The 12,268-nt window shown below is 40.4% G+C and overlaps 1 protein-coding gene and 1 long non-coding RNA gene across 3 annotated transcripts in view; one reads left to right on the top strand and one right to left on the bottom strand.

Moving 5' to 3' along the window:
• The first annotated feature begins 2,275 nt into the window (after nucleotides 1-2,275).
• Nucleotides 2,276-3,800, top strand: LOC111077587. The gene is made up of 3 exons (XR_002608178.2): nucleotides 2,276-2,576; nucleotides 2,712-2,845; nucleotides 3,278-3,800. It is a non-coding gene; the product is annotated as an uncharacterized LOC111077587 (long non-coding RNA).
• Nucleotides 3,801-6,820: 3,020 nt separating this feature from the next.
• LOC111076622 (roundabout homolog 2) overlaps nucleotides 6,821-12,268 on the bottom strand; it is a 49,495-nt gene continuing 44,047 nt past the window's right edge. The window contains exons 13-14 of one of the 2 annotated variants that reach the window (XM_041593873.1): nucleotides 9,973-10,964; nucleotides 6,821-7,481 (exon numbers count right to left, since the gene is read on the bottom strand). In XM_041593873.1, coding sequence (XP_041449807.1) covers nucleotides 7,411-7,481; nucleotides 9,973-10,964 — 1,063 coding nt within the window. In that variant the 3' untranslated portion in view covers nucleotides 6,821-7,410. Of the gene's footprint in view, nucleotides 7,482-9,846; nucleotides 10,965-12,268 lie in introns of those variants that run through there. The other variant, XM_041593872.1, reaches the window with a different exon arrangement.

The following is a 12,268-nucleotide window of genomic DNA, read 5'->3' as shown; positions in this document are numbered from 1 at the left end:
GCACTGCTAACGATCCACCAAAAATTGGGGTTGAGTAGGGGTCGTATGCGTAGAGCATTGTCCACTTGGGGAACAACCTCGTGCCTTGGCCACACAGACACAGACACAGGCAGAGGCGCAGGGACCGACCCGACCCATACAATGGCATTTTAATAAAACTCAGGCGAAAATCCCTTTACTGACGGCACACACACACACACACACACACTCGCAACAGGAACACACTTCAACAATTTTCGTGAGCGCATTTAAAACGATTGAGATTGAAATAAATGGTAAGGTATACGAATAGTTGATACCCAGAAGGCTGCGACTTAGATTTACATCAAGAGATAATTTTAGAAGAAGGGCCTTTGGTATCCTCTAATAGAGAAGCATAAAAACACCTAGATCCTTTTTAATTTCAGTTACCTTCTGTTTCTCAGGTATCCGTGCGACCGAAAATTGAACTGGAATTTGTTTCTGATGTTTCTTGGTTTCTTGGTAATTTTTTAATACCACCATGCTCCGAAGTTCGGAGCATTGGTTCGGAGTCCGAACCTAATCCCAGTCAAATTCAGAGCTATCCATAAACAAAATGGCGCCCCCATTCCAATTGGAATTTCATTCAAAGCTTCAATTAGTTTTACGTTTTGCGCTTAGAATTCCCAAGTGATTTTTCTTAGCACTCCAAAGTGTTTTCTGTTCATGGAGTTGCTGCCTTTCTTCTCTAAATCCCCAGACCAGCTGTAGATACCGATACCCAGCCGTTGATAACTGTTGCTACCCTGTAACTAATGCGTCTAACTACCTTTTCCATATGTATTAGGAGACAGAGACAGTTTTGTGTTGGCCCCCAGAACCCCTGCTACCCCCTGTCCATGCGTCTCTCTCTCTCTCTCTCAAGAGCATTGTCTGCTAATAGAGACTTGAGTGAAGTGTGTAGAAGAGGGGCTCGTACGACTGTGTGTCTGTGTCTGTGCCTGGAGTATCCACACCCACCTCCTAGTTGGCAGGCAGCTCGCTCTCTGCAGTCACTGACTGGGGGACTGGGACTGGGACTGGGGGACTGCTACGCTCATTTCATGCAATGGCAAATTGCCATTTTTAGTTGGCCATTCGATGTAACCGAAACTGGCGACCGTTTCGACCATTGCCATCCTACAAATTAGTATAATAAAACGTTTCATAAAGTGGAGACCAACCCCCCCTCCACCCAGCCAGCACCACATACACCAAAGGGGAACGAATGGAAGGATACAAATGGTGGATGGGCAGGGCAGGGCGGGAGGCAAAACCCCTCCTTTTGGCATCGGTTACAGTTTTAGGTTTTTCCTTATTCTCTTCTTTTTTTATGCTCGTTTAATAGTTTTGTTTGCATTTTTGTGTTCGTCTGCTTTACGGTCACTAAGTATCCATTACATAACAAGGACTGGTGGGGGGGAGGGGGAGTTCAAGAGGGCTGGCGACCCTTCTCGCTGGATATTTATTACAGCTCCACTCTGAAAATGTCATTCGAAATTGTATTATCCTCCGGAAGGCAGCGGCGAATGTCCGTCGCTAACTTCTTTGAAATTGTCGCCATATTTTGCAATTAGAATAGAAGAAGAATGCCAGAGTGCCGAGTGCCAGAGTAGGAGGCTGACAACGCCGACGGCATGACGGCATGACGGCATGACGGCAATGGCAATGTCTGACACATTCAAGAAATTACAACGCCAAAAGGCCCCAGGCCATAAGGACCGACGACTCACAAAAGGCGTCCAAAATGGATTTTATGGCCTGTTGAAATGTCTCCGCGCTTTGTCTCCGTTTCTCACAAGGAGACTGCCGCCAGCGCCTCCCGAAGCTATTTCGGCATGTGTCCAGGTTGTCATGTCTCCGCTGTCTAGGAGAATAAGCTCCTTAGGCCAGGACATCATTGGGTGTTGATTGAATAAAACACACACACACACAAAAGTTGTGTCATAAGCCTTTTGCCTTTATGTGAGTAAACAGAAAGTAATACAAATTGGAATATATATTTGATAGATTGATTATAGCTAAAAGGAAATTGTAGAAAAATTGTATTTGTATTTATTTTGATTTTTCCTAGTGCTACAAGTAAAACTTATTTTTAATGCACTAGTCACAGAAGATTTATCGTTACGATTACAATATTTAATCGTATTTCTAATAAATATTTTACATACATCAAGATTCATTTATTTTAATTGTCATTTATTTTAATGTACAATTTTATGATATTTAACAAGAGAGAAATAAGAAAAATGTCTAACAAAAGAAAACCAAAGCATTAAATAAAAATATTTTAGTTAGAAAATACTTAGAGCCATTTGGAGGCTATCAGAAATAGTACGTTTTATTCTTGATTTTAAATCAATTTGTTAGATTTTGTTACAGATATTTAGTTATTAATGTGTACTTGCTACGACAATTGTGCTTACATATCTGATAGCCCTCCAATATCAATAAGTGATACTTTGAACGGACTTTTATCAATAACTAAACTACCGTGAAGTGCATTCTCTTTTACTTTTAAATTAAATATGATACAAGGTCCCCTAGCAGCCACTCAAAACAAGTAACAGTAAAAGGTAACTCTACTCCGGCACTGACTTCAATTTGTACACCAGTCCAGTCCAGTCCAGTCCGTCCACCACACACCCCCCCGACTGTCACTTCTTGAGCTCATTTATTTTAATGCATTTTACTAATTACTCACCCAACAGAAGAAGATGTAACGAAAGAGGGTAAGAAGTGGAAGTGGAAGAGTGGAAGTAGCAAAAGTACAAGAAGCACTAGACAGCAGGGGAGGGCGGCTCACTGTGGCAAAATTAAACTTTTTGACTAACTCCTCGGACATGTAAGTTTAAGCCATTTAAAGTCGAGAAACCACGGCCAACATTTCATGTACTAGCCGTACTAGCCAAAAGTTTCCTTCTTTGGGGGGCATTTAATTAGTGTGTGCGCCGGACATTGGGCTACGGAGCTACGGAGTGTAATCAACCCTTGAGGAGTACGGTCCGGTCCGGTCCGGTCCTGGTTCCTTCGCCTGGCTGACCATTTTCAATTAAGTTCTGAATGCGTGCATACCAGAGGGGGAGAAAGAGTCAAAAAATCAAAAATAACATAATGGACAAATTAAAATGTTTGCTCTGCACAAATTCCCCACTAGATTCTCCATTTCCATTTTTTGTTTCCACCTCCCAATAACATTCTCTTCAACATTTTTTTTTCCAAACCCAAAATCATTCCCCCTTAAACGTTTTTTCTCCATGTCTGTTCTGTTTTACAGAGTTTTTGGTGCTTGTTGCTTTTGTTCATTGGTGGAGTTCTAAATGAAATTGGTTTTTCAATTTACAAGAGAATTTCTTTGAATGGGTCGGGACTGAAACAAAAGGAGGAACGTGGCAGAAACAATAGAAAAGGTCGCTTTATGCACGAAGAGTGGGGAAGAGGGAAAAATGCAAAAACGAAAGCAACGTCAACACTTTGAACATGTTCGGACTTGTCCATTTTGTGAGCTGAGCTTTGACGAAGAAGTTTCGAGCAGGTAGCAAGGGGAACCTAGAGTCTGGAGTGCAGGTAGAACAGCGAAGAACAGAAAAGAACGAAGGCTTACGATCCCGAAGAGTATGCAGAAATACGCACATGCATATGTACATACATACATACACAGAACGACCGAACGAAACCAACGAGTGAAAGAGATGGGAGAACGGTCACTTTGACATCAGCGGCACATAAAGAACAGCATAAATATATGACGGAGAGCAGAGAGGATGAATAGCGAGAGAGAGCGGATGAACAGCGAGAGAGAGCGGATGAACCCGAGAGAGAGAAACAAGACAGCGAATAAAACAACAAACAGTTTTAGATTGAGATAAATTAAATTTCAGTCCAAAAACTAAGAGCAATTAAAAGATTTTAGACATAAAAACACACAAGTTTTTCTAGAAAAAAGGTATGTACCATATATGAGATTAAACCCAAATCAAAATCAGATAAAAAAAAAAAATTAAACAACAAAACTGAAAAGAAACAGAACGTGTAATTTATTGCTGAAACGAGAGAGAACTTTATACATATTAAACATTTATGTTCTCTGGACTTTAGGAGTCCCAGAGACTACAAATAATCATGCTGTTAGTTGGTACTAAATATAATAATGCTACTACATAAACAAACATTGTGCTACTTAAAAATCTAAAAATCTACAACAACCACGCCCGAGGCAGGATTCGAACCTGCAACTGTTGGAAGGACGGCTGAGATGTGGAAACAATAGCTCAGCCCTCGACACCAAGTCAGTCGGCAATTGACAGATATCGGAACGGATATAAGAATATAGGGAATGCAATAGATATTATTCGTACTCGTTACGGTTTGGGTCTATGGTGCTTTCAGCGTCCTCGCTATGGTTTAATGCACTCGCTATGTCTTGGGTGAGTGGAGCGGAATGGAACGAATGGAATTTGTGTGCCTTAAAAAAAGCTATCCGTTTATATCTTTTACGAAGGAGATCGTTTTACTTAACCAACGACTAAATTTGTTCTCGTTACCATAAAATCAATTTAATTAAAGCTGGGAGCTATTTTTCTCTTCATCTTATCCTCAAACTTTCCCACTGATGAATTCTTTTCTGCACGGCACTTTATTCCTCCATGGCTATAGTCCAGAAAACAGGGAGTCAACCATGAAATAGTAACGATATTTCTATTCAGTTTCGCTGGCCACAAAATTTCTTTGGCTAATTTCATCAAATTACTTCTGCACAATTTTCTTATCAACAGGAATCGAGACTGGTCCCCAATTCCCTTGTTTTTCTGGCCATGCAACCATGGAAATGGAGAAGGATGCGACACATCCAAGGACATGGAACACTACTCCTCGATACATCCAAAAGACATGGCAGCGATAGATCCATGGACATGCAGCATTTTTATGGTCACTCAAATGCGCGTAAAACTTTGTCTCCGCCAAGTACTCGTCGCATGTCATGTGGATGTGCGTTCTTTTACGAGTTTTCTTTTTGTCTTGCGTTGCTGCCAAAAAGCTGCTGATTAAAGTTTATGGCAAATTTGCTGAATCAGTGCTTTGGGGGCCCCTTCTTCGGCACATCCAAGCGAGCGCTCCCCCATGAGACACACTCCACTGCCTAAATACAATCGAATCAAAAATTCCAGTCCTCACATCGCTGCTTCAATGTTTTTACGATGCACAAAATTTGCTGGAAACTAATTTCGGTGTAATATTACTAATACGTAAAGAGGATGTACCCAAAGAGTGTTGCAACTTTAATACAAAGACCAAATCGTTTACAAATATGAACGAAAATTAGACCAAATAAAACCAGGAGAACAGACTAAGAGGAGCATTTCTATGGGCTGACTTCGTGAATGTTTCCATAATATTTCTGAGTATGGAAATAGATACTGTGATTGAATTTATCCAAACATTTTCGGCGCATATTTACCAATTCTCATATCGCAAACAATCGGCTTAGCTTACAATCTCTCCACAAATTATGATACAGACTGTACACACACCTACATATGTATGCATGTTCGTACAATAACAAAATGCAATATAAAATTATTTACAGAATGCATTTAAATTTTATTTGTCACATGTGTTGCACGCACAAAACGAGACAACAGCACCCGCACCCGTGTGTGTGAGAGTGGAAACGAACATTTTGCATCGTTATCCTGGTAGCATTGTCCGGTTTCGGGTCCTTGTTCGGGGCAGCAGCTGGCCGAACAAATTGAGAATTGATTCTTTATAGACCATTAGTTTTGATTATACAATAGTTGTTGTTGGGGATACTGTAAGAGGGCGGGAGTGGGGGAATGAATGGGTGAGTGAATGGATGAGCGGGTGGGCGTCTAACGAAAGGTCTTATACAGAGGCTAGACGACCGACGACATTCAATTGAACGCTTCAACGCCTATCGTACAATTTTGTGCCAAAAATTATGAGGCAGCCATTGCTATTATAGTCCCCACGATATATGGGACAAGCAACCGCCCGCCCAGCCATCGTTCAATCCCCCCCAAATCCCGTATCGTCTGTGTGTGTGTGCGTGTGTGTGTTGGGCTCCAATGTTCATGATAAATTTGGGCTTATTTATCGGCCAGTGGCCAGTGGCAATTGGTAGTAGCAGCAGCAAACACGCACTGGGAGCAGCGGCGAGTGTTTCGGACACTAAGGCTATTTGTAGTTTAGGCTTGGGCGCCTCCTTTGTACCCAGCAGTGGCAGTGGCAGTCGCAATGGGGGAAGTGGAATCTATTGGGGGGTGTCGAAGCTAATGGTGTGGGGCCCAGCCCTGTTCACTGATACATTAGCCGTTCATTCGCTGCAGCTGGTGTTGGTCAAGCGGCAACAAAGCTTAAAGTTCAGTCAAGGATAATAAGCTGTTAGTGCAGTTAAAGCTTTACCTCCCTTTTTAAGCCAAATATCCAAGTAGGAAAATGTGCATAATCGGAGTACTAACTATGGAAATAAATACATTTTTGGCATTACTTTAAGAATATTTACTTCAGAGAAAACGAAGGAAAATGAGACAATTTGTTCAATAAAATATTATATCTATATTATTTATATATTTATATTATATTATATTTATATTACACACGAACTGGTGAATTTTTCATTCTTTATTAGTACACAATGATTGGAGTTATGTATATATTCTTAACCTATGTTTTCTCATCAACTACTTACCAGAGCTTACCAAACGGAATATCCGTCCATTGTCCCATTCATACCATAAAAACAACTATCCATTAAGCGTATTGGATATTTGGTTGCTTATTGGCATAAATCGTTAATGGCTTCCTTACTTTCAACTTTATTTAAAACGCATTCATTTAAACATAATTATTCCAAATATCTTTTGCAGCAATAACAAAAAATGTGTTCACGCTTCATTTGATTCAATTGATTTTCATTTAATTTTCCTGCTGTCCGAACGGCATCATTTTCCGAGAATGAAATTGAGAGAACACCGACAGACATCCATAAATTGTCCATAACAATTTGTGAAATTGTTTTACACCCAAAACAAAAAACTCAAAAAAGCAGCAAAAATAGTGAAAATAAATACAACAAAAAGTGATAGGAAATGGATTGAAAAAATCATTGTATTTATCATGAATTTTCAATTGCAAATGGGACCCCACATGGATACAGACAATATCTCATTTGGATTTCCCCCCGCAACATTAATGATTTTGTAGGACAAATTGGGTTTACGGTAGCGCAACAAAGTGCATAATTAATTAGCTGGTCAGCGTGTGGAAAATGCCAGAGCATGGGTTTTTCCGGGAATCAGTTGAAAGTTTTGTGGCCAGGCCGCAAAATAGCTGGGTTTACCTGATGCCCCTCCACCATCCTTTCATCCCTACACTGCTGCTGTCCGGTATTCAAATCACAAAATCCATGGAATTGTCGAGTACCATGTAGGCGGAACTATGCCGTCGCCAAATTGTGCTGGCTGCTGAAAATACAAACGGAAAATGTTTTGCGTCAAATTAGAGCCGGATTTATTCACAAATATGTGTCTCTTTTGCAGTGCAATTTATAACTACATACATATGTACATACATACTCGAATATGTACAAATTGGGCAAATTGTGCGTTTAAAATCTAAATAAAAATTGTCTGTGATTACTCGCGCGGCACCAGCAACACTTATGTAGGATGCTTTTATTTTGTATAGACGCTGATAGTGTGCCTGCTTGTCGCCTTCTAGTTCCTTCCTTCTGGCAGCGACACAGAATGTTCTCACAAGTCTATGCTGCCTAGCACTAAGCTGCGCTCTTTGCTTGCATTTCTCTGCTGGCAATGAAGAAGTAACAGTTAGTGGCAGTCGCTGCTTCTGTCTAGTGTTTTTGGTGCTTATCTGATTGAGACTGAGAGCGAGAGAGAGGTCGGATCATAGTACGCTCGGATACGAAGTGGACGACGAAGACTCAGACTCAGTCGATTTTGGGCCGCATTGATGTTGTTGTTGCTGAGAGAGAGCAAGCAATGTGGAATGAAGGAACTGCGAGAATGTGCATTGCTTGCGAGTAGTAACTGTTGGTTTTTTTTTGCTTACACGATCGGGGAGAGAGGATGAAACAACAACAATGCACTCCAAGCGAAATACAAACAAATACAACTAGCAGTCAGGCAGTCTATGTGTATCATACTTACTTACATATGAAGTTAGCCACTACAGTGCAGTTCATAGAAATAGGGATATTTTAAAGAGTGCTTTAAAAGCAGCAGAACTTACAGGGAGCACTATGGAGCTATATTTTGGGAAAATTAGAACAAGAAATTCATAAAAATAAAACACATAAACAGTGCGTTTCATAGCAATAATAGCATTCTCTCCTATGCAAACATTATGTAAATTATAAAGTTGAACTGCATATCGATCGGCCTTACGGTCATGAAACGCACTGTCTATGCTTTGGCCGCATTTCGCATCCATTTAGTTTAGTTATTTTTCTCTTTATTTTTATTTTTAGGCTTTTTCTCATTGCATAATTTATCAATTAATTGATTAGTTTTAATTTGAGTTTTTTTTTTTTTTCAGCGATATTTTTCAATATTTTTCGCTGCAATCCTCTTCTGGTTTTTCCCTTTTAGCTATTCGAACTAAATCTAGTTGTCAGTTAATTACACACATTTTAATGCTTTAATTACACGGTTTAAATGTGCGATTTATTCATTTATGATATTTTACATTTAACAGCCTTATTATTAGCATTTATTTAGCTTTTATTCTGCGTGTAGGTAGGTGTCCTCTGTAATCCTTACTCTTCACACAATTTATGGTTTTCTTTTCGTGCAGTGTTGTTTAATAATATTTTTTTTCGTTAGGGTTTTGGTATTTTTTCGTTTGGCTTTAACTTTTCATATTTTGTTGTTTTTTTTGTTTTGTTTTCTGTGGGAAATCTCTCTATATTCTATTTTATTTATGAATTTTCACTTACTTTAACTACATTTCGGTGCTATTTTGAGTTGATTTTTGTGTGTAAATTAATAATATTTCTTTTGCAATATTCTATATGCTTGAGGGGGATTAAGATATTAAGTATTTAGTTGGTATTATTTACAAGCCAATATTTCTGGGGATATTTCTGTATTTCTTTACATACTTTTCGTTGTTTTTTTATTTTGTTTTTTTTTTTCTTTCTTTTAATTTGGGTTTCTTTGCAGTGGATTTTGGTGGAATTCTAAGTTGATTTAGGGCTTCGATAATACTGGCTAAAAGGAGGTGGTCTTAAAAGTTCTCTAGATATGTTCGATTGGGGGGTTTGTGGTATCTAATAGGTTCTGTGGGTGTTCTGGGGCAGCTATTGGGATTCGATTACATCACAGAATCTATTGAAATTAGCAGTAGCTTTCGATATTTATATGAAAATTACGTGAAATATCGAATATGATGTATATTTCCATAGTCATACAGATGTGCTGAGTGCTGAGTGTTTGTGGCAAGATTTTCCTGTGGAATTCAATGGAAATATTCTGCAACATTAACTATATCTCATTGAACTCTCTGATGTATGCTATATTTAGAGGCTTAAGTTTCTCATCTATTCTCATCATTAACAGTGCTTCTGGCATCTATTCTAGAGACCTTCTATGTGTTAGCTTTCTTGATTAACTTTCAACGAATTCTAGTATTTCCTTCGTTACAAACCTCCAATCGTATATACCCCATTCGACTCCCAGTATAATTCCAACCTCTGCCAGCCCTTTAAAATCCTTCCACAACCCAAAAATACCAACAGCAAGCTGGTGTATTTCCCATTCGTTCAAACTACTGGCGGAATGTCACAACTTTTCTTTTAGTTTTGTGTTCTTATTGAGCAATCGAGTGGCGAGTGTTCCCGCGCCTAGACATTGGCAGTGGAGCCAAAACTACTCATGAATTTGGTATCGCTAGCAGCTAAGCTGTTGACACTAGCTAAGGACTTGTTGTTGTCACCTGAACCAGCAAGGAATTGATGATGCTGCTGCTGCTGCTGATGCTGCTGCTGCTTGAAGGACTGATACGCATCCGAGCTAACGGCCGACCAAGTGCCATCTTTGGCCTTCACATAGAGATGCTGCTTGCTGGGCTGCTTGCTCCCAAAGTGATAGTCCCCGGCAGCGGCGATCGAGGCACTCGATGCCCAATCGTTGAGCAACTGATTGGTGGAATTGCACAGACCCAAACCGGAGAAGTCGCCGCCCTCCAGATTCTCAGCATTCATGGGGGGACCACCAGTAAGGAAATCCATATTTCCATTGGTCACAATCGGATGCCGCATGCCAGCGGCCTTGCCCAGTATATTATTCTCGCTCTTGTACAGCGTCTTGGGCTGTCGTTGGCGCCTTAGAGTGCCGGCTCCTCCGCCGCTGGCCATTTGGGCCGCCAGCGTGGTATTGGCATAGGCGCCGAGGCCCTGCTTGAGGGCATTGCTGGCCAGAAGCAGCTGCTGCTGCTGATTGAAGGGATTCGTACGCTCCGTCTTGCATTCCATTTGTTCCATTTTGTTCTCGGTGATGTTCATCTTTTTCAGCTTTGCCGGCGAGCCCGTCATTATGGCCGTGGAGGCGGTCGAAGTTGTCATCAGATTTGGTTGCTGCTGCTGTTGCTGCTGTTGCTTCTGGTCGAGGCATCCATAGTGGGCGCTGGGCGGTGCCGAGTACATCCCAGTCGATTGATAGTCATTATTGCTCTGATGATTGCTCTGATTGTTGTTGTTGTTCGAGTGGCTCTGTGGCTGGGGCTGTGGCTTTGCTGCATAGCGATTCTGATAGAGCTTGACATTGGCCACCACATTGGTGGTGGCATAGGCCCCACAGCTATCATACAGCGATGATGATGCCGTTGAACCCATTCCACCCATGCCACCGGGCGCACCGCCATGGGTGGGACTTTTGAATGTTGAACATGCAACTTCCGCATAATCCGGCATATTCAATGGTGAGAGTCTGCAAAAGAGCGCAGCAAAAGAGCGGCGGGAAAATACCTTGTTAAAAATGTATTCAATGCATTCGGTATCTATCTGTATGTTTGTATGTATGTATCTATGGGTTATTCTGTCTGCGACTGCAGTTCACAAATTGCATAAATCATTTGGCAGGGAAATTGCTTTTGTTTGGCATGTAACTCCCCGGAAATTGTTGCCATCTCTCACACCTCTGCGCGTACTCATTAAAAATGTTCGTTGCAACAATACGAAAATTTTACCCTTACTCGTTTTAAATTTTATAATTACAGGGGGAGTACCGGGAGTAGTAGGAGTAATTCAGGGGCTCGGAAGGACTGCCCCTAACATTCGAAAAATCAAAACTTTTTATCCATGCAAGTGAGAGAGAGCAAAACTTTTTTTATTGCTTAAATTTTTTTGGTGCACACTAATTAGCTAATGAGATAATGCTTATCTATCGCTTTGCTTTTCGTTAAAATTTTCAAATTTTTTTTGAGGGGCCGCCGAGGCGGGGTTAGTTTTGGGGTCATGCGAATAGTTTTGCAAATTTCGATGTGGCTTAAAGAGGAATACAGAGTTCAAAGAGTGTAAAAATTAAGCAATCAAAAAGGGGCAGAACCACCAACACCAAAGACAAAAATCTTTATATTTGAATGGCTATCACAGAGTTGGTTTGGATATAACAAATTTATACAGCATTAATGTCTTAATTATTTCTCAAATTTATTCTTAATACATTGCTTTACGTTAAGCCCACGGGGCCCACTTATGGAGCTTCAATAATTGCAAATATCTGTCGAAATTAAAGGACACACTTCAGTTACAGCAACAATAAATAAAGAATAATCAAACCTGTGAAATAAGCTCAAAAATATGTCAAGGAATTGCTTAAATTATTCAGCAATTAAATTCTGTGGCCTGAAGACCTAATGGCATAGGAAAAAGAAAAATATGTAGATCTGAAGTGCCGCCTGCCGCCTGCCGCTTTCCCCGAGGACTATCAATTTTTAATTGTTAATTTAGCGGTGAAAATTACTCAGAGAGGGAAGTGCTCGCCCCCCCCCACGCCAATCAGACAACAACCCGTGAAAGAAATTAAATATTTTAATTGGAAATTTTTAGGTAATGGCGCAACCTGCCACGTGTGTCTTGAAATTACAAAGAGGGGCGGTGTGGTGGTGTGGAGGGGGGGAGGCGTGTTTATGTAAACAAGCAAAAATAAAAGAAGATTCTGTTTATTGTAATTCTGCTTATGTTGGACTTTTTTACGACTTTACAACGTTGTTAAAAAGTGAGCAACAGAAA

The sequence above is a fragment of the Drosophila obscura genome, unplaced genomic scaffold (genome assembly GCF_018151105.1).
Source record: "Drosophila obscura isolate BZ-5 IFL unplaced genomic scaffold, ASM1815110v1 contig_200, whole genome shotgun sequence".
NCBI lineage: Eukaryota > Metazoa > Arthropoda > Insecta > Diptera > Drosophilidae > Drosophila > Drosophila obscura.
Note: the sequence above shows the minus strand (reverse complement) of the source record. Positions and strands in the feature narration are given on the sequence as shown.